This window comes from Tachypleus tridentatus, chromosome 8 (genome assembly GCF_004210375.1).
Source record: "Tachypleus tridentatus isolate NWPU-2018 chromosome 8, ASM421037v1, whole genome shotgun sequence".
In the NCBI taxonomy this organism is placed as follows: Eukaryota; Metazoa; Arthropoda; class Merostomata; order Xiphosura; family Limulidae; genus Tachypleus; species Tachypleus tridentatus.
Window position 1 is genome coordinate 136570058 of NC_134832.1, and position 23313 is coordinate 136593370.

The following is a 23313-nucleotide window of genomic DNA, read 5'->3' on the forward strand; positions in this document are numbered from 1 at the left end:
CTGGTGTCAAAATACAAAGTCTATAGTTTTGTAGAAATTAGGTGACCCTGATCACCTCTTTCTGTTTTTGGAAACAGTTCTTTATACACACTTACCTTTATATGTTACATGTGAGTTGCCAGTCAAAAGCTCTAAATGTCTCTAAGTGACTATGTAGCCATTCTTAAATATAACAACATTATGTCTTTCTTTTGAGACAAACCTTTGTGCTATTATCAGTATGGTATTGTAATAGTAATTTATGATTTTTTTGGTTATTCAAATGAATTTATAAAACCTAAGAAAAATTTTGTTTCACATTCTTCATGTGCAAAATTTCTTAAGGCTCAGCAACCTTTGAGAAGCACCAAACAAGTACAAGGGTCGTAACAAGAAGAGATAATTGTTTGCTTTACTTATTTATTTACTCTTTGTTTTACAAAAAATAAATTTAATAAGTTATTTGTTAACATTGATAATCTATATACATGTGTAATGTATAATAATTGAAATGTAGCTATATGTTACAAAATCCTGGCCCACTAGAAAAAAGCCGAGGTAGGTTATTTTGTAAAGGTCAGTTTTATATTATTGGATATGGTAACATGAGTGCACAATAACCTCATCATAGCAACTTCTGTAATGTTAGTCAGGCAAGATTGAAAGATGAATAAAATAAAAATAATTTATGTATATAAATGTATAACATGAGATTTAAGCTATTCAGTTTAGACATTTATAATTTGTAGTCATTCAAGAACAAAAAAGGCATAACTTATGTTTAACTCCTAATTTTTTATGGTGGTTACAAAATGACTCAAACTAACCAGATCTAAAAAGAGATTTATTAGTGAAAATAACAGATACAGTACTTACCGTAGAAACATTTGATAATTATCTGGTTATCTGGACATTGTTAGGATTTTGCATGCAAAGTTTGAAAATTTTCTGATGCTTGAAAATATTTTTGATCTTAAAATGAAATTACTTTGGATGTTGGGCAGGTAACAGTCAGAAATAAAAAAATGCATGAGAAAAACATTGCTTAACAAACCTTAAGATTTAATAAATAAATCTGATATTTCATGTATGAAAGCATGGCAGTATTTATTGATAATCTGCTGAAGGTGTGAAGGTAAGCTTACTAATTTAAAAGTTATAGCATGTGCAAAATGGTTATGAGGTCAGTACTAAGAACCAGTTCTGTGCTGAAAGAGTTAAAACTTAGTTTTAAGCCAATTTGTAGTAAGTTCCTGCTTTCATAATACTTCTCTTTTTCCAACTGTGTTGAGTCTAAAGTATAATTCTTACAATTTTCTTGTGTCAATCTTAGAAATTAAAAACATATCACTTTTTAAATTAAATTTTCTGAAACTGTTTGGTTTTCTAATTGACTTATAAATTTCAATGCTTCTGAAATCAACATCTTTGTCTAAATCTATCTAGCTTTGATGGCAAATTAATCAAGTTTTATGATTCACACAAACAATTGTGATTCACATGGTGTCAGATTTGTTCTAAATAAACTGATAGCTAATGAAATGCAGGATGTGACAGGGAGGAGTCTTGCATGTAGATTTAACTTTCTGGCTTATATCTCAGTAAAACAAAATATCAGAAAATATCTCAATCTGCTAAACAAAAGTGAAACTGGGTTTTAATGCTCAAAATGCAGTGACATTGGACAAAGCTACAATGCAGATTGTATCGCTCAAGCATGTTGCCTTCATCCAATATGACTCAAGTGGAAGGACAGAGGAACTCAGTGCCATAACATGGTTTGATGGCAGAAAAGATAATCTGTTATTCTGTAACATCAGATACAATATTTCCTGTAAGAAAATGCAGTGTATTGCAAATTAGGTAATCAAGGTCTTGGGCAGACTTAGAATCGGAAAATTTATACGTGTTTCTTTCTTCAACTTTCTGTTCCCTAACTAAACTGAAAAACAAATACAGAAATTTTGAAGAATTTACTTGTCAACTAAGGGAGTAGACAAAACATTCTGTTGTTCTGTACTCTAGCTTCAACATTATACTGAAACGGGGACTCGTATCTGTTTACTTGATATTGTAAATAGATTAGTCTACTGCCATATCTGGTGCTGGCTTATTTCTTTTGTGTCATTGAAGAGGGAAACAAGTAATTATAAGAATTAGGAGTGTGGTAATGTGTAAGCAGGTCAAGATGAAACTTTAAATGTATTAGTGTGTATTTTAACTATAGTCATTTAATTAACTTCACAGGTCAAGATGAAACTTCAAATGTATTAGTGTGTATTTTAACTATAGTCATTTAGTTCATTTCACAGGTCAAGATGAAACTTCAAATGTATTAGTGTGTATTTTAATTATAGTCATTCAATTCACTTCACTCTGCAAAAAGTTATTTAGAATTTTACAGTTGTTTGTACTGTATGTATTACATAATGTTGCCTTGCTGCATTTTAGAGTTTGGCCAATATTGTAATATAGAGCTGCACAGACAACACCACTATGTTCTTTGTTGATGCAAATATAGTCTTTCCTTCTTTACACCAGAATTTGTTGGAGAAGTTAATTTCTTAAAAGAAGAATTTCCACAATCCATTATTGAATTTGAAGAAGTTAAAATAGAAAAAGAAGAATATGATAAAACTAAGGTAGGATGTAGACTTTGTTTTATCTTGTAATTTTCATATCTTTCATAAGAAATATAGTTCTTCCATACAGACTGTTTTTGTTGTGTTTTTTAATTATGTTTTATACTAGTTCCAATCCATACTTCTGTTTGGTTTCTAATCAATCTCAACTGCTACTTTCAAGAAAGCTGATTAATGAGAAATATGTTAAGATGACTGTTTATTATCCTGTCCTTGTCTTCTTTTTGGTAATAATGTGTTATTTGTAAATTAATAAGAAATAAAAGAGAAAATTATGAGCATTTGGGCTAAATTTTGCTTTGTTGTAATTATTTGGTCTAATATAGTGGTTTCTATTAAGCATTTTTCTGTGGTTAATATCCTGTAATGATTTACCAATATTGGTTGATTATCAGAAGTGTATATCACAAATATTTGCAGTACAGTATGAAAATAAACTTAAATGTATATTTTTGGATGATTAGTGAAACAGATGGAACAGACTTAGTTATTAACTAGTTAGTCTGAAAATTGATAATAGTTAAAAAAATTACAAATGAAAACACTTACATTACTAAATGTTTTAGCAAATAATATCCAAATAAAGAACCTGGAGATTGTTTTAAAAAACAAACTAATAATAAAGTAAAAATAAATTCAACAACAAAAACTTGATATAAAAGTGTATGAATGACAAAACCACAGTAGAAATTGTAGGATATTAAAAAAACAATAAAGTAAATAATAATACAAAGAACAGAAATTTCCTGTCATTGTTCTTGTTAGGGGAAAAGAAAGGAGAATTGCGATATAAGTATGAGTAATTTTGTAGTTAAAGTGGACTTAGCATAATGTTTAGGAACAACAGAGGACTTGCTTGTCCATCTTGACTATACCATCCTTTAAACTAAACTATTATAAACTGAAAAAAAAATCAACTTAAAGCCAGTCCATGTCATTCATATAGCCATCAGACTTTCTCTTATAAACACATTTAAATTTATTACCTCCACAGTATCCAAAGGCAGTTCATTCCAGGGTCAATGCACCCTGTTAGAAAATAATGCTGTCTTAGCTGAAGATGACTCCTACCTTGCCAGAATCTATATTTATGTCTTCCCTACTGTTATTGCCACTAAGTATGAAAGAAAGATTATACACCAACACTATCAAGTTTTTTTACAATCTTAAACCTCTCAATCAGATCACCTCTAACTCTTCTTTTTTTCTTCAAGAGAAAACAGTTTTAAAGATCTTAATATCTCCTCACATGGTAACTTCTTCATCCCAAAAACCACTAGTTATCCTCCTCTGAACCCTTTCTGAGATAAGGAGCCAAAGAATGAACACAGTATTCCAAATGTTCAGTATTCCTGTAGATACAACTTAAAATCTCATTTGTCCTTCCACTAGCAACAGCACACTGCTTGGATGGCATAAGAGACTGATCAACCATTACACCAAGATCCCTTTGTTTTCTGTAAAGATTATTCTCATCCAAATTATACTTATTATTCAAATTATGATAACCCATGTGAATTCTCTCACATTCATTATATTTGAAACCTATTTGCCCAACTCACTGAATGATCTAAGTCCTTTTGTAAATCAGCAGCATCCTCTTCACAGCTGGAAACACCAAAGATCTTAATATCATCAGCAAAATTCAAGTAATTTATTGACTATTCCTTAATCTATGTCACTGGTGTAAATCAAAAAGAGCAAAGATCTTAAGATTGTACCATAAGATACCCAACTTGACGTTAATCCAGTGTGATTGAACTCGGTTTTTTAACAACCTTCTGCTTTTTTCCCACACAGCCATTATTCTATCCATTTAGCTAACGTATCACCCTCACCTTCAGAGATAACATTTTTACAACATTTTTTGCAGCACCTTGTCTAAGGCTTTCCAAAAACCAGATATACCAAATTTACACCCTTAACCTAACCTACATAAGCAGTAACCTTTTCAAAGAATGTCAAGATATGGAAGGAAAGATTTTCCCTCAACGAAACCATGTTGACTATCCAATAAAATTCTTAACTTTGTTCAATGACTTTGCAAAGCACTTTTTATCAGATTTTCCAAAGACTACATAACTTTTCCTGCAACAGATGTAAAACTAACAGGCTTATAGTTACTAGGACAATGTTTATTACACCCCTTGAAAAGAGGAGCTAATTTAGTTAACTTCTAATCCTTTGACACTTGCCCACTATTCAAATAGTAGTAAATGGCTCACATATCCATTTTTATAACCTTTTTCAAATCCCCTGTGGAAACATTATCTGATCAAGGCTGCCTTATCATTTTCTAAACTTTCTAATTTTTTCTTAACAAGCTTAGAATTAGTGCAATCATATTGTCCATTCTTGTTTCCATCTATTAGCTATTCAAGTTGAGGAATAATGCTTATATCTTCATTATTAGAGACTGAAGAAAAGTATGATTTAATTATCCAGCCATCTCATAATCCTCAGATACAAGCCTCCCTTTATCCTTCAAGAATCCTGCTCCATTCTGACATTTTGTTGATCTTAATGTATTTAGAGAAATCCTTACTGTTATTTTTTTACATTTCAGCCAATTTTTTCCCATACATCTTTTTGTTATCTTCATTTCCTGTTTGACCAACATTCTTGACCTTCTGTACTCTTCTAAATCTTCTGTCATACCAGTCAATTTACCAGTCATACCATATCTCCTGTCATACCAGTCAATTTACCAATCATACCATATCTTATGTCATACCAGTCATACCATATCTTTTGTCATACCAGTCAATTTACCAGTCATACCATATCTCCTATCATACCAGTCAATTTACCAGTCATACCATATCTTCTGTCATACCAGTCAATTTAAATTTTTAAATTAAATTTGTGATGCATTTTGTCAGTTTTCTCTCTCTTATCGTTTGTGAGCCATCGTGGTTTTTACTTGCAGCTACCCTTTTCTTTCTGTAAGAAACATGTTAATCTTGAATATTTAAAAAACTTTCTACAATTGATCAGTGTCTCCAAATATTCAACTGCCCAGTTCACAAAGATAGTTCTTGTGTCATCTTTCAAAATTTGCTTTTTGAAATGTGAAACAATACATCCTTATTCATTATCTTTAAATGCAGCAAATTATTAACATAATGGAGCAATGATAACTTGCAGCTAGGTATTTCCCAGTTTCCACCCTCTCAACCATTCTTAATTGGAAGTTAAAAATAAATCTAGAAGGCATTATTTCTAGTATGTTCTTTGACTAATTCATGAAGAAAACCATCTTGAACATTATCTGAAAACCTTTCTCCCTCATGGTTTGACTCCAGCATTCCCCAACCCTATAAGCCTGAAATTGAAATCACCCACAATTATGACTTCTTTAACAGCTGAAATCTTTATCTTATTGTGAAGTTTCTCATTAATTTTCTCTGTATTATCTTGTGGTCTGTAATAAATTTCCATTAAAAGCCTTCACCCTTTATATTTACTAATATAAACCCAAATTAATTCAATCTCCTTGTTGTTATCTTTAATGTCCTAAACTTCAACAGGATATAACTCACATTTTACATATAAAGCCACTCCTCTCTATATATATAATACTCTATCATATGGTATGCAGCATACCATATATTCTCAACATCAGCAGAAAAATAACCAACATTTGGCAAAAACTGGTAACAAAATATGACATTCCAGTTAATACCTAATTTATTCAAAAACCAGGCATAAAACTGAGGTCTATACTATGTAAAAACTACACTGACAAACATCACACCAACATTAGTTATAAAATACAATGTGATAACTGCCACGACTTCTATATTGGAGAAACAATATAGAAACACAAAGATACAATTAATTAGTCTTCAGATTGTACATGTTTAATAAAACAATATGATGAACCTCTTTTATGATTTACCAATAAGATGAATTACAGCTAAGCCTAAAAGTACTGTTACAGATCTTAAACTTACTTTATCATTGTTGTTCAGATTACACCACTCATTTCTGATTTAAAACTTTAACCCTACAATTTCATTATCAATGCTACTAAATCTAGTTATTCTTTCATTATTCAACCCAAATCACTAGAAAGGTTAATATTAATACAAAATAATACTCAAAAATCTACAACTATATAACAGTTTATTCTTTCAGCGTCATCTCTGTAGCTTACGCACACAAATATGTAAGTAATTAAATGAATGAAAGGCAAAAGCTAAAACTCTCTGAGCTATTTCTGTTAAATTAATATAAGTACTTTATAATTTCATAGCACTTACTCATGACTGAAAAATATGTGATTGCAAAAATTATCTTTGAATAATTATTTCATTTTGTGTTTCATTATTGTGATTAAAAACTATTTTTAATGCACATAAATGGTTTTGATAATTTACAAATTTTCCTGTGTTTTAAGGTTGAAAGTTTAATAGTGAAGTCTGTTAAACTCTCGTGTAGTGTGTAAGTCAGTCATGGCTATATTACCGTGAATGCACCATCTTTGAGCTGAAGCTAGTAAATAATGTTGTTTTGATTTGTTATAAATATCCATTATGCTTTTATAAATATCAACAACATTAAAAAAGAAAGAGGATATTTATGTAAGTGAATGCTATTGATAGAATAGGTTAGGAGCACAGTTTCAAGTTAAATAACTTAGTTTGAGGTACATATAATAATGTACATCTGCATAAAAAAAGAACTGTTTTGAAGATCCTGTTCTTTATATATAAGGAGAGCCTAATTATACCAAATGAAATTTATACTGTGAAAATAGTTTATACTTGTAACTTGCTGTATCTTATGTTAGTTCTTTAGATTACATTACTCACTGCATTTAAGGCTTTATTATAGAACAACTCACTATTGTAAACTGATAATTTTATACACTAGAGTACTTGATTATTGTTGTCTTATTAACCTATGTTAACTGGTTTTGAATTAAGTTTGTGTTCAGTAACTTCTTTCACACTTGAAATATTGAAAATGGTTTCAAGATCTGCATTTGGCAGTAAATTTTATATTAAATAATTTTTGCCCTAAATTGTATCCTTTGCAAAGTTTTCAACCAAATTAATTTTTAGTATTTTGTACAAAATTAAAGTGTATTTGTAATTGTGTAAATTGACTGACAAGCATCTGAAGTAATGTTATTTCATGATATATTATTCTCAAATTTCTCTTCCTAATGTATGTGTCTGATTACAATGTGAACTGTATTTTCGTTACTCTTTTTAATACTTTAGTTATTTAAATATGATTAATATTAGTTCTGAACCATTTTATTGTTTTAGGTAGGTGTCTCACCTGAAGCTGTTATTATGAAGAAAGAGGAAAGAGAACCTGCAGAACAGTTGCATCAACACGATTGTGATTCAATCATTGAAATTAATGCTAGTAGTTACACTGATAGAAAAGGTACATAATATTAATACCAACAATTCTTTATTGACTCATAATGACTATAAGTTGTTGATTTGATTACTAATGTCTTGTTTTCATGTTTATCAAAGTTAGTTATTGAAATCTGAGTTACATTTTGGTATCATAATAATTTATAATACCGAATAACTTCCTTATATCATTTAACAAGCTTTATTGTTACAACTTGTCATAATTCATTCAAGCCTGTATGTAAAGACTGTCTGACCAGAAGTATAAGGCTGGAATACACAGATGGAATATATACATATGTAAATTAGGAGAGCAAAATGTGGGTGTTCAAGTCCACAACATCCCAAAATTTCTATTTCAATTCCTTTATTTTACTTCAATATTTAATTATTCTTTAAGGTTAAGACTGATAGATGGTGTATCCCCACCACAATGTAGGTCCTACTTCTTCAGTCACCTCCGAAACCTAGAGTCATTTTATATCCCATATTGTAGCCTGTTCACCAGGGGATCCCTTCAATTGGTGCAGCATTTTTTTGTTTTTTTTTTTTATAACAAATTAACATCTGTCAGAGGTTTGGGTTTGCTGTTTTTAACACAGTCCATTCTTTTGATTTTGTTTACTTTATTTTACCTAACTCTTCAGTATTAATATTTTGTGTGTACATAAGGGGGCAAGTTAAAAATAAAATTAGTTTGTGAACTTTTGAAGTTGACAAATTTGTAATTCATATACCTACATATGTTTGTGTACATAAGAATTAATGATCTCTTACTTCCTGTCTAGTAAACAGAAACGTTTTAATTCCTGCCAAAATATTTCTTAGTTTTTAAGTTTTATTAGTGTTTCGGGTTCAGCCAATGATAAACAATTGGCTCAATTTCTGTAATATGGTTAAGCTTGGTACACTCCCCAATTTAAAGCTACTACCTCTTTTACATCTCTTCTGAACTTCACTAAAGTAGACACTGATACACATTAATATACAATGAGAAAGAACAGTACAGAACATATTTTAGTATAATAAATACCTGACCTCATTTGTAAATCCCAGTTATTTAGAAATTGTATTCAAGAATAAAAGAATGCATGTACACATATTTGTAAAATTGTTAAGTGTGATCTATTGTCTTTCTGCACAGGATTTCAAAAACATAAGATAATATTCAGGGACAACAGTAGACATGTTGGTCCATCCAAGCTGTCTCATGAGGTGAATTAAACTAAAACTGCTAACAGAAACAAACAGAAGCTTTCAAAGACAGCCCATATCATTCATATATTTATAAATTCATCCATTAAACTTACTGTCTTCACCATATTTGAAGGCAATTCAGAGATCTTAACCTCTCCTCATATTACAATCTTTTCATCCAAGGTATCATGCTACTATTCCTCCTAAACCCTTTCCAACAATTCAGTGTCCTTCCTAAAATAAGAAGCCCAAGATTGAACACAACAGTAGAAATATAACCAAAAGAAAATACTAGCAACAGATATTCCCAATTGGAAGTATTGCCTTCTATTTGCCAAACATCTTTCAAACCATCCTTCCATTTCCATTTATACAGATGGTTTGAAATCAGGTGACTCTGTGGGCTTTGCCATGGTTTGTTGTGATTCAGTTGTTGCATGCAGAATCCCCTCTACAGTTTCAATGTTCACTGCTGAATTGTATGTCATTTCTCTTGCCTTGTATCACATAGAAGCTATGCAGTACACAAACTGTACTATTTATTATGACTTGCTTCAGCTCACTATCGGCCCTGGAATTGCTTCACGTTAGTTCTCACTCTGTTCTTGTCAATATTTAAAACCAGCTGGCCCATTTCTCTCTATCATCTACTTCTATTCAGTTTTTCTGGATACTAGGCTAGGCTAGGCTATGCATTGTCACAGTTTTTTAACTCATTTCTTTCTTTTATCTTTTACTGATGCACCAGTATGTGGTCTGTGTGACATTCAGTCACAGTAGCCCACATTTTACTGTTATGCTGTCATTACGATCGAGAGTGATGGCACCATTTTAAACATATATTTACCGTGGGTTCACCCTTGACATTGGACAGTGCCATTGGTGATGGTGACACTGTCTACCTCAGTTGCATTCTTAAATTTTTAAGGGCCATTGGTCTTTTTTACTCTATTTAAGATTTTAATTTGAAAATTGGACTATGTTTTGTTGTAGCATGAATCCCTTTTACATATTTTAATGATTTTACTTTTTTACTATTCACCTGTTTTTTGGCATAGATAGTCCAGTTGCTTTGTGCCAATAAATACTAAACAACCAACCAATCAATCTGCATGCATTTTCAGGAAGTTAATCAGATAGGGTACTCTGATTTTGTTGGAGAAGTCCATCCTTAACTCTACTAAATATATTATTCCAGTGAGGGTAGGGGGTCCTTTAATTCCTGTTTCTGTTGTGCACAGCCTTCTCTTCTTCAGTTCAGGAATATGGGGTAGACAGTTTGAATGGCTCTACCTTCCTTTTCTCACTGCACAAAGATTTTCTTCCTTTTTACAAAATAGGCTTCCTTGTAAATTCTCATTACCTTGGATTGAGCTCACATGCATTCCATTCAGTGGATCTTCTTGGCTTATTGAACTTCTCCAATGATCCTGTGGGTCATTTCATTACCATTTCCTTTGGAATTAGGACTGGCCTTGTGTGGGGTTCTCATTCCTCTGTTTACCAATGCTTTCTTGGTGGGTTCTGGGGGTTCTTGATTTGCCAGAAAATTCTGGTTGATGGTTCATTGAGGAGGTTACTTTCTCTTTTCAAAATCAAGGAACTTTTAGCAGTTTGTCAGACTCTATATCATTCTCTCCTACTTCTGAGGGGGTGAGTGGTTATGGTTCATTCCAGCTATTCCACTGTTGTTTGGGGCATAATCAAATAAGGAGGAACCAAACTCAGATCTCTGTGTTTTCTGTCTCTGATTCATTTTCACTATGTGGCAATCTTGATGTGTCATATTCCTCATGTTATGAATCTGGTGGCTGATCTTGACTCAACCAGGTTCTTCCCACAGAGTAGTCTCTTTTTCCACTGGTATTTTCTTGGGTGTGTTCTCAGCTGGGAACATCACATATAGATGTGTTTACCATTCATTTCCAAACCAGAATTCCTTTCTTTTGGTTTCTGATTTCACCCCTTTAGCTGCAGTTCCCTGTGGTCTGGCCCTTACTGGAGTGATACCTTCTGCCCTTATACCTGTTCCAGTATCTACTCTGACAACCACAATTATACATAGTTCTTTTCAACAACATCATGTTCTTTCTATTTGAATTTAAATTCATCAAGGTTTGAACATCAATTATTCTGCACAAGGTAAGTTGTGTAAAAGTTGTATATGTTGTTATTTTACAGTGTTTCCATTGAAGAAAACATTAAGCTTGCTTTGGAAATGTATGCTACTATAAAAAACATTTTGAATAGAGTAATTAAAAGTGTCATCAGTAATGCTATTTTACGTACTTATAAAGATTTTCATATGCATTCCATGTTATTAAAGTAAAAAAATTATTCATTGGTATAATAAATAGTAAGTATTGCTGATGACTGAGAAACTAGGGTGATATCATAGTGTTTTTCTCCCTATGTTTTACCAGAATAGAGATATGGCTGTAAATTGCATGTTATCTATTTGTATAATCATTCAGAATGATATTAGTATATAATATATTTATGCATACAAGACAAACAAATATTATAGATTCTGTTGACAGTCGTATGTGTAATTCAAAGAGATTAAAGGGTTTTTTCAGTTATTTTTCAATACATTTTTTCATGAATAGATAATGCGTAGAACACCTTTGTGAAAAGTCATTGATTTATTCACAATGTTTCTAAGCTGTTTATCTGTAATTTGTGTCTTAAAAGTATTTAATGAGAGTATATGTACTTGTTTGCAACTGGTAGAAATGACATACATAAGGTCATTTACACATTAACAAAACATGTAAATAACTACTCCTTCCCAGGGCATACCAAAATGGTTTTAGAATTATATTTGTGTGATAAGTTATCTTTTGGCTTGCACATAAAAGCAAATTGTGTTTACCAGGCTCTTAAAATGCTCCTTAAACAAAGTCAGGCCAAAAGAATGTATTTCACAGAAGGAGAAAAGTTTGCAAAGCAACAGTGTGTTAAGAACAGCTCTGTGACCTGAAACCATAAACCAATCAGAATGAGTACTTTCATCTGTAGAGCTACCATTTAGGATAGCTTTGTGATTCTGAAATAACACCCAGAAACTGACCTTTTAGAATATTGTCATCTACAGAGTGAAAGCTGTGATGTTCAGGAGAAAAACCTTTCAATGCACAAAGCCAATACACGTAGCTGGGTGTATTCTTTAATAATATTAACAACATGATAATAAACAAGAATTTGAAGTTAGTGGTAGTTAAGAAGCCTAAATCTTCACAAACTTCTATCCATACACTGGAATAAGCAGATATTTTTTTGAGAAAATTGTGTGAAAACTGAAATAAAATCAGTCCCATTTGACTATATAATTGTTATCAATACAGAATGTTTTAATATATTTGAGGCAAATAGTGTTACTGTTTATTAAAAGTAATAAGCAAACATAACGTTTTAACACAATAAAATATTTACTAGTTGTCTCAGCTAATTAGTTTAAGAAACACAGTTAGCATTTTCAAGCTTTTGTGATGACAGCTGTGTTAATGTTAATACGTGAGTGTAATGACTAATTAATACCTTATCTTTCATCATCTTTTTCAAGAACAATAATCTACTGTTTGCTTTAGTTGTATGTTTGGTAAATATATGGCTTGATCTCAGAGATTAAAATCTTTTCAGCTTCTCAAAAACGACACAAATTAAAAGATGTTTAAAGTTTTTGTTCTATCTGAGCTAAAGAATTTCTAGTAGCTGTTTTTTTTTTTTAGAAGAGGATTAGAAAGTCTAATCTGGGAACTATATAAACTTTTATTTTTTTTGGTAAATACTTTACTAGTAATTTAAGTCTTTAATTCTTACCATGCAGACTAAAGACTACTATACAGCTGAGGCTTTATTGCCAAAAATATATAAAAGGAACAAGAGAAGTAATTTTTTATTGCAGTTTAAGTTTAAATACCTCCCTATGTTACTAACTTTTAACATTGGAGTTTTTTTAATTGTATTTAGTCTTACTTCCTTGCTATAAATTGGAAAAACCTATTTTACTACACTAAATATAGATACAATATAACAATCAAGGGATACTGTTGATTAGAAGCTTGTCTGATGACGATTGTTAAATTTCACTCTGCTTTTATGTATTAGTGAATCAGACTTCATTTTTTAGCCCTCTATCATACGGTCTAGTAATGAGTCAGTGCACTGAATATAGAACAAAAAATCCACTTCATATTTCTTGTGTTGGTGTTGGTTACGTTGTACAAAACAGTCCTAGTATACAATCCTCATTTTATCATATTTTCTTCCTTCTTCCTATATGTATTAAGTTCAAGTCTCTATCTATATGTTCCTCTCACCTGTATGGTGTGAACATTTCTATCAAATTAAGATTTTATGTAAATAAATTACTTTTGGAATGGTGCAATATTCATGGTTAATTAAATTGAACACAAGTTATGGAAACAATTCTTATTTTTTGCTATGAATAAAGGGATTACTTTTAACTGGAGCAAATTGTTTTTTTATAAGCCTTTAAGTTTTATTGTAAGATTAATAAAGTGAAATGGGTATACAACTGTTATATACACTCTCATGTAGATGACATCTTTTAATAGCCATGTGTATGGTTTCTGACAATATTAGTTATTTCTACAAGTTGTTTTCAATGACACTTAATGTCTATAGTTGTTATATCCTGTCACCTTTTCGCTTTCTTCAATATTACACATGTTATGATGTTGAACAGTTCATTACTTTTTGTGTCTTTTTGTTGTATGTTTTTCTAATTTTCGTTATAAAGCTCGCTACTATTTTTTGTTTTAAATATCTTATTGCATTTAAACATTTTAAAATACATCCAAGAAAGTTCAACAAGCTATTGTAACTTGGAATTGTTTTACATCAGTTTTCTTTTGAATATGCAGAAGATGGGGGAAATCCAAGCTGAATTATTGGGTGACACCAATAAATCCTTGAACGGGCTTGGCATGTATGGAAAATGTTTAGTTCAAGATGAATATGTAAAGAAATACAAGAAAATTCACTATGGAAATAACTTTCAACTTAGAGCTGGGTGTGAAAATATAAAGTTTAATTTTTACCAGAAAACAGTATGGTGTGAAAATACAAAAACACAATCTGAACACCAGATGAACAAATATAATGTTTCTGTTAACTGTAGGTGTAATACATAGTTCCAAACTGATGAAACTGTACAAAAAACTATGCATCTGTGACAAATTGTTTGCCAGGAAATATAGCCTTACACAGCATCAGAGGATTCATTCTGGAGAAAAGTTGTACAGTTGTCTGATAAGTTGCAGAGTTAACTACAAACAAGAACTTGAAATGACATTAGTGGATTCATACAGGTGAAAAATCTGCACAACTGTGATGTTTCTAAGAAAATATTATATAAAGGAACACTAGTTGATTCATACTTTTGTGATGTCTGTGGCAGGAATTTACTTAGAGTTCATTTTTAAAAGTACATTGAGTTAGACACAGTGGAGAAAAACCATAAAATTGTAGTGTGTATGGCAGAAAATGTTTCCTTAAAACATCAGAATATTCACAGTGGGAATAAAGAACCATATTGTTGTAATATTTGTGGCAAGGAAGTTACACAAAGTTTTCCTCTGAAAAGACATAAAGTTACTCAAAGTAGAAAATAACAACACAGCAAATGATTTAGAAGAAAGATAACCTAGAAAAAAATTGAGTGTTCATTCCTGAGAAACGCTACACAGTTTTGATGTACTTTGTGGTAAAACATTTGCACACAGATCATCAGTAAACAAACTTGTAGCTACCCAGAAAAATTAAACAAGGTAAATTTTCATGTGTGCTGTGTTCCAGAAAAATACCCACAGTTCAGAGAAACTTCAAACTTGTGATGTGTGTACAGTAAAGAATTTGGAAGGAAAACTGTCTGAAAAAGTGTAGTGCTTCAAGGTGTTTGAAAACTACAGTTGTGTTATATGTGACAAGGAATTTACACACAATCAAGTAAAAAAAAAACATAAGCCTAGTTCCAAACATAGAGAATACAGACTATTTAAAGTTAATATCTGAGAAATAAGGAAAGTAGATTATAAGTTTGTAACATATGAAGAAAGCTCATAATTCTCATACAGAATTACTCAATATACATTGCATAATACTTACATAAATATGTTGTGTAACTCAGGATTTGATCACTGAAAAAATTCACTTGACTAAAGTGCTGTGATCAGTATATATAAAATATGTAATTCTCTATAATTTAAATTTTCCATGAGTCTTATAGTAATGTAATAAATGTTGCTTGAAGATAACAGGAAAAGTACGTGAACCTGTACTTAACTCATTTACTGCTACAATTAGTTTTAAATTAAGTTCACTCTATCTTTCAATAAATGCTTTTATGGTAGATGTGCATGCTTAAACCATTTTATGCTTTCATAACTGATGTATTCAATGCTTTAGTTTATTTAAAAGCAGGTTAGATTCTTATTCATTTTCTTATATTATCAGATGATATAATCTGGGAAACACCATTTCATTATTTTTTTATGATTTTGAATTTATAAAATCACAAAAAAATTGATAACCTTTGGCATTCTACTATACATAAATAAACTTTTCTGACCTCTTTCAAGTTAAAACTTTCTGTATCACTGCATAAGTGATTTATTTCTGAGTGCAGATACAGATAATTTTTACGAGTAAATATCTGTACATAAACATTTTATTTTTTGTTAATTGCTTGTAGTGTTATTAATAGTTTACAAATTATTATTTTCAGTTTTACTTGTATATTGTAAAAAATATGCCAAAGGTTGTATTCAGAACAAAATTGATATATAAAGTATTTAAGGCTTGGTAGTGTTATTAGAGAATGAAAAGTTTTTTCAGTAATTATTGTATTATTCACAGTAGGAAAATAAGTTTTTTAATATGTTTGGCTTTATTATTAACTAATATTAGTACAGAGTTAACCCTATCTTGTATACTTGAGGGAAGAGAATGGTGTTGATTATACAGGACCAAATCAACTTTCTTAAATGAAGCCTTGAATTTCAGATGCCTTCATTATTGACAATCAAATGAAATGTTGGTGAACATATATTTGTAACAGTAATTGTTATCAGTGATATGTGAGTACAAGATAGCAGAGATGCCAACCATTACGATTTAAATGTAATCATTACGATTTTGTTATATACATTACGACTATACGCTCGTACAGACAAATATTATGACTTGTTGAAACTCCCAAATTATTATATATTATATAGACCTATACAATAAAGTGATAAGTTGTTCCCCCAGGGCTTGAAAAGGGTGAAAAGAAAATTTCTAGTGAGATACAAATAAATTTTGATAATAAATAAAAGACATAGTCCAAAGGGCTGCTTGCAATAATCATGTTTGTGCTTGAAATAATAAAAAATATTTGTATCTCAGACATCTACCAATATTTTGAGTGCGGTGCTTCTCCATACTGGGTATGTGGGGAAATCCATAGTTATGTTATCAGTGCTTGTCAGCCAATCAGCTCTCGTGTCGATGGGTATTTCTCGTTTTCTAAGCGGCATAGAAACACCAATGTGATCGTTCACAAAATGGAAAAAAGAGGCCTCGTTCATCGGATTGTCTTGTTTCTGGCAAATCTAAAAGGACTAAAACTGTGAAAGAGCTCTGTCTACAATCATTATGCTCAGTCATCTGAAATAGTTGGCATCTCTGAGATAGTACTAATATTCATGGGAACTAGATCTTGCTACATGTTATCTGTAACAATTCTTTATGAATAGACTCAAACACCTGTGTTGTCAAATTTGGATAGTGAAAATAAACATTCTTTTGTCATTATGTCTGTATATTGAAAAGAGTACTTTAATTGATTTGAAAAAGTTTCTCTGATCTTAATCCAAATATCTATTAACAATAATTCCAGCATTCAAGAGATTTGCTTGTGATAGTGTTATCCCATTACTCAACAGACAATGCAAAGTGAATAGCATTCTCTCTAAAATTAGAATATTTTGTATAAACAAATTATTTTTCTTTCTGGATCAACATTTATAGAAAGCTACAGAAATCAGTTGTAATGATTGAAATTTTTACATTTTATTTCATATTTTTATGTTAGGTAACAACTGGATTTATTTTCTTTCAACTCTGAAAGTATATTTTTACATGGTAAATGGGGACTGTTTTCTACTCTGCCTAAGTCTGTTATAGGATTTGGAATTATGCCTAAAACAATAAACACATTTATAACAACACATATATATATATATATATGTTTTTACTCTACTCACTGTACAAACTGAATCTCCTTTCCAGACATGTTTATGCCACCTACCTTACCTTGCACATTTTTTTATATGATTTCTAATAGTGTCCACTCTAGGTTGCTAATTATTTTAAAGTTGCTTCTGTACATGTGATGAGACATGACAACATGATATTAAATGCTTTTTAGGCTCAAGTTAAATTATAGATTAGCTATAAAGTGCATGTGAATAAAAGAAACATTACTTAGTATGTAACATTTAACATGTGGTTGAAATGCTTTGAATACATCCTTAAAAAAAAAAACTTAGCACTACATTCCATATATTTCCAGAAATCTTACAGAGGAAGCATCATTATGAACAATTTTTCAGGGTTGTCATCATCAATTTGGATTGTTACATCCATTCTGTAAACATATTAAATATTACATTACAATGGTGTATGAGGCAAAAAAACATGGATTCCCAAGGATTATTTGACCAAGTAAAGCAATGAAATATACACCACAGAGGCAATCATTACAGCTTGAATCCATAGCTCACCTTTGGCTCCCAAAAAACTCTTGCATTCTAAATTAAATGTTATGCATTCTTCTGCTTTTACTGAGAGTAATTTTCCTAATTTTGATGTGTATTTTATGAGACAGGTTGAAAATTACTTATTACATATCCCTCCTTGAATCCCCTGAATATCTGTCATATTTGCTTTCTCTAGTTCAGAAACAGGGCAACAGGTCTATCTGTCTTTACAAATTCCAGTAACAATTAGTCAAACATATTTGAGATTTAGGAATTGTGGTGGTTAAACATGAAGAAAGTGTTGTTTGATGCATTGTTTAGGCAGAGTATCCATATTGGGTAAGCTGGAATGGATGGTAACTGCCTGTTGTGAAAAAAACAAACAAAAGTAACGGACAATGTCTTCCATTTTCAGGTTCAGGCAAAAGACAGAAGACTTTGGAAATGTTGTCCTCTTGTGTTTTTTACAACAGGTAGTTGCCATCCATTTGATGTTGCTCATATTGAAGGAAGTGGTTATAGAGCCATTTTAATTAGTCTGTTGACAACAGTATCTGCATCTGATTAATATCTTGTGTTGGTCTTGCAATTGGTTTTCTGAACTGTTGCTCTAGCATTGCAGCTAAGCATAATGCTGTAACTTCCACTTATATCAACAGAATAGCAGTTATTGTACTTGTATACCTGATGCTGCCTTCAGTTAACATTTCTGTTAGAGATTATTAATCTACAGAAAATGATAAATTAACCTTAAATACTGTTCCATATATCTGTACCAAATTTATTTGTTCTGTTTCTCACATAAAAACTACTTTCCAAATATCACAGTGAATATGAAATGAAAAAAAACTGAAAAATGTCACTGTTGTTTAATGTGAAGATATTTTTTGGTTTTTGTGATTTATGTTATTTTGGATTTTTCAGTATTTTTGTACATTTGAGCATCTAACTTACCAAGCTAACTATCAATTATTATAATTAATTATGACAGTTTTTTTTTGTTTTTTTTTGCTGTAGATGCAAGCATCTGTTTAAACAAAAATTTGAGAAGTAACCCTGTTCTTATTTTATTTCTGCACAAGAAGATTCCTGTGGAGGTGAAGAAGACAGAGAACCTGAAATTGATACTTCATGTAACATCCATATATCCTTGTATGGGTTTGATGTGTGCAGAGAAAGCTATAATCAGAAAGAACACCTAACAGAGCATGAAAGAAGACTCGTTGAAGACAGATTGGCCTGTGGAAGTAACTCAAAAGAGAGTTCTTGGAATAGGAGAGCAAAAGGTAAGTTTGATGTCTGTCAGAAAACATCAGAGTATAAAAACTTTGAAGAAAATCAGAAGACCAAGCCTGAACACCAAATAGACAATTATAATGTTTCTGTTAAAAGTTTCGTGGATAATTCAGAGTTCCGAACTGATGAAACAGTGCAAAAAGAAAAGAGATATTTCAGCTGTGGTATATGTGGTAAAATATTTACAATGAGGTATAAGCTAAAACAGCACCAGTCCTTACATAATGGAATGAGACCATATACTTGTAGTGTCTGTGGAAAGGGGTTCAATGCTAGACAAAACTTAAAACAACATCAGTGGAGACACACTGGAGTGAAACCTTACACTTGTTGGGTATGTAGCAAGGACCTTACAACCAAGAAGAACTTAAAACAACATCAGTGGATCCATACTGGTGAAAAACTATACAGCTGTGATATCTGTGGAAAGGAGTTTGCACAAGGCTCGTCTTTAAAAAGACATCAGATAACCCACACCGGAGAGAAACCGTTCAGTTGTGTTGTGTGCGGTAAGACGTTTGGAAGAGAAAAATACTTAGAAGAACATGAGGTAATCCATACTGGAGAAAAACCATATAGTTGTGATGTTTGTGGCAAGGAATTTACAAGAAATTCATCTCTAAAAATACATCAATTTAGTCACAGTGGAGATAAACCATACAGATGTAGCATGTGTGGCAAAGATTTTACTAGAAAATTTTCGTTGAAGAGACATCAGAAAATTCACAATGAAAAAAAACCTATGTTATTGTAATGTCTGCCACAGAGAATTTACACAGAGTTAATCTGAGGAAAGACATCAAAGTATGCACAATAATAAAAGCAACATTAACATGTTATGTGTGAAAAAATGTTTATGATAAAGCTAAAATTGGAAAAACATTAGATAATTCTTACTTAAGATATGCTTTATTATTGTTAACTTTGTACACCCAAATATTTAATTATAAAAAACAACAACATGAATTCACATGCAGTTGATGTAAACTGTTTATCTGAGTTGTGTGTGCCAAACCACTTTACAGAAACACCTATATTAAATAAAACAAAACTGATATTTGTGATACTTGTAACACTTGGTGTAGAAATTAAAATGTCCCAAAAAACAAGGTTAATTCAAAGTGTTTAGAAAATATACATATTCCCCAGTTGATAAAATATTTACACTCAAATCATGTGTAAAACATAGAAGCTTAGAATAACCTCAGTACATGGAGGATTGATTATACTGTATTTAATGTATTTTGAGTATACTGAATGTAAAAGCCAGAAAGTTGCATGATAAACATTGTTAGTATAAAGTTGTGGTAGAACAGTTTATAAGAATTATATTTGGACCATTTTTTTTAGTTACATAGGTAGTGTGACATAACCAAAAATTGGTTGCTTTTGGAAAAGCTATACAATACTCCTTTCCAATGCAAAATATTCATACACATGGATCATACAAGGTTTAGGATTTTCAAAATGGAGATATATCTATTACTTCATGAAATCAGAAAGAAAAATATTATAATTTGGAGAAAGAGGACCATTTAAAAAGATGCCTGCTACAAGTCATATCATAACTATTGTAATCAAGGTGAGACATTTTGTAACAGTAGAGAAAAATAATAAACATAAACTATCAAAGGTCTGTGACAAAAGCCATCCACATGTCCTAGGAAACTGTAACAGATGTAGTGATGATGAATCTTGACAGAGGAAGTGATACAGTTCACGTACACACAAGCTGCTTCTGCAACACATCTGTTCAACAATAGCATACTCCAACAAGCTGGGGAATGAAATAGTTATTTGTACTATTCCATGCTGGAAATGCCCAAACCTTTGTCATAGTGGCATCCATCAGTTGAGGAATAGCTGCTGAGATACAGCAATAGGTAAGTATTTTAAAAAAATTCTTGCAGTCAGCTGTGGAGAAGTTTGGTATAATGGAAATAGTTAATGAGAAACTTTTAACCAATTTGTCGACAGAAATGGTTGTGTGACCACTTCTTCAGTAGTTTTTCATGAGTACTAGCTAAGCATTGCAGCCATGTCAATTACATACCTTCACTGATATGATCATTTGTTCCAAACATAATAATATATATCTTTGTTATTTCCAGGAAACACTGGAATGCACTTCTCGTTGTTCCTTACGTATATATGGAAAAATATTTTATAAGTTTGTTTCGCTGTTCATCTTGTTTACCTGTACTGACTCTATAACCACATAATTCTGTATACTCATACTGACTTTATAATAACCTAATTCTTGCTGTATTTCCTTTGTCAAAAATACTTTAAAAGTTCAAGTTCGTTAAGCATAAGTTATCAAGTGGAGCTGAGTCTCACAGCCCCTATATGTGTGTGTGTGTATGATTTGGGAGCTGCTTATAGCCCATGAAGCTCTAGAGTTTTAGATACAGTGAAGTAGACCATATAAAAATATGAACTGGTTACACTGTAATAACGTACCTTTAAATTTATGTATATTCTGGAACATTCTACAACAGGAACGTTTTTGTAAACATTTCTTACAACGGAGCATTTTCTCATCAACTTATTACAACGGAAATGGTGCTCCAGTTCACTCCTCTCTCATATCAAGCCCTGATATAAGCAGAAAGAAAATGAAACACAACATTATTTTACAAATGTTTGTAATTTGGTGTGAGGAAATATAAGATTCTTATTGATTTATTGTAATACTAGCTTTTTTAATTTTGAATGCATCTAAAAATATGTTTGTGGAAGTTACCAAGCTAATTACCAACTATTATAATTGCTTATATTAATTCAGATCTTACTTCCTAAAAGTGAAGTCCATGTACAGGTGTGATTCATGTTCAGGAACAACACCTAATAAAGTGTGAGAGGAACCACAATGAAGACAGCACAGCATAGAGGTAATTTTCAAGAGATTTTCTGGTGTAGAAATAAAAACCAGTAGTTTGTGAAGTCTTAAAATGAAGTTGAAAGAGCCAGTCTGAACATCATCTAGAGTCTAGAAAATTATGGTTACTGTTAGTTGTAAGTGTAATAGAGAGTTCTGAACACCACAAAATGAAAATCTTAAAACTGTGATGTGTGTGGTAAAATATTCATAAAAAGTAGAACTTAAACCAACATCAATTAATAAACAGTAGTATAAAGCTGTATAAAATTAATTTTTGTAGCAAGGGATTCATAGTAAAGAAGTTAAACCAATCAGTGGAGACTATAGCAGAGGATTCACACTCAAGCAGGACTTAACATAAGTTGAGACATACAAGTTTGAAGACATATACACGTCATGTTTCTGGTAATGTATTCATATTAAACCTGGATTTAAAACAATGTCAGTGGAGATTATATTCATATCTATGGCATGAAATTCATAGAAAGTAGGATTTAAAACTTCATCAGTGAGAAACACTAGAATAAACCTATACACTTCTCATATTTGTGAAAATAATTTTTACAATGTATGATAACTTGCAACAACATCAGTGAATTCACTTAGAGGGGAGCTCTACCAATGTTTGTTGAAAAGACTGTATGTATCACTCATATTTTAAAAAGACATGATAATGCCCTTACTGGAGAGAAATCATGTTGTAATATCTGTGGCAAGGAATTTACAGTGTTCTTCTTTAAAGGCAACGCCACTTTATACACAATGCAGAAAAAACAGTTATTGTGGGGGGCAAAAAATTTACAATAAAATATAGAAACATGAGAAGATACACACGCTTATTGTTGAAAATTTTGTCTAGTTGGAAATTAAGAAATAAAATATAACAAAACATTTTGCAAATATAAATATAACAGGTATTTATGTTATAAAGAACCATGCGAAAGATGACAGACCAAAGAAATAATAGGGTAAAGAATTGGGTTGTATAATTAGTCTAAAAAGCTAAATAGAATCACAAGATATATAGAAGTCAAATGCAAGTAATTTAATAAGATACACCATCTGGTAAAAAAGAAGTGTACTACAGAAGTTCTCACAATACAATGAAAATTTAACAAGCTTAAATATTGCAAGAAATATGTAAATACTCAGTGTTTAAAATATGAAAT

General features: G+C 31.2%; 1 protein-coding gene across 11 annotated transcripts in view; it reads left to right on the forward strand.

Moving 5' to 3' along the window:
* The window catches only part of LOC143223589 (uncharacterized), a 42245-nt gene extending 22146 nt beyond the window's left edge, over positions 1 to 20099 (forward strand). For 8 of the 11 annotated variants that reach the window (XM_076451723.1, XM_076451725.1, XM_076451728.1 and 5 more), the window contains 3 exons: positions 2521 to 2621; positions 7901 to 8024; positions 19047 to 20099. In XM_076451723.1, the coding sequence (XP_076307838.1) occupies positions 2521 to 2621; positions 7901 to 8024; positions 19047 to 20014 (1193 nt within the window). In that variant the 3' untranslated portion in view covers positions 20015 to 20099. The remainder of the gene's footprint in view (positions 1 to 2520; positions 2622 to 7900; positions 8025 to 19046) is intronic. The other 3 variants (XM_076451732.1, XM_076451726.1, XM_076451731.1) reach the window with 1 other exon arrangement.
* Positions 20100 to 23313: the final 3214 nt, after the last annotated feature.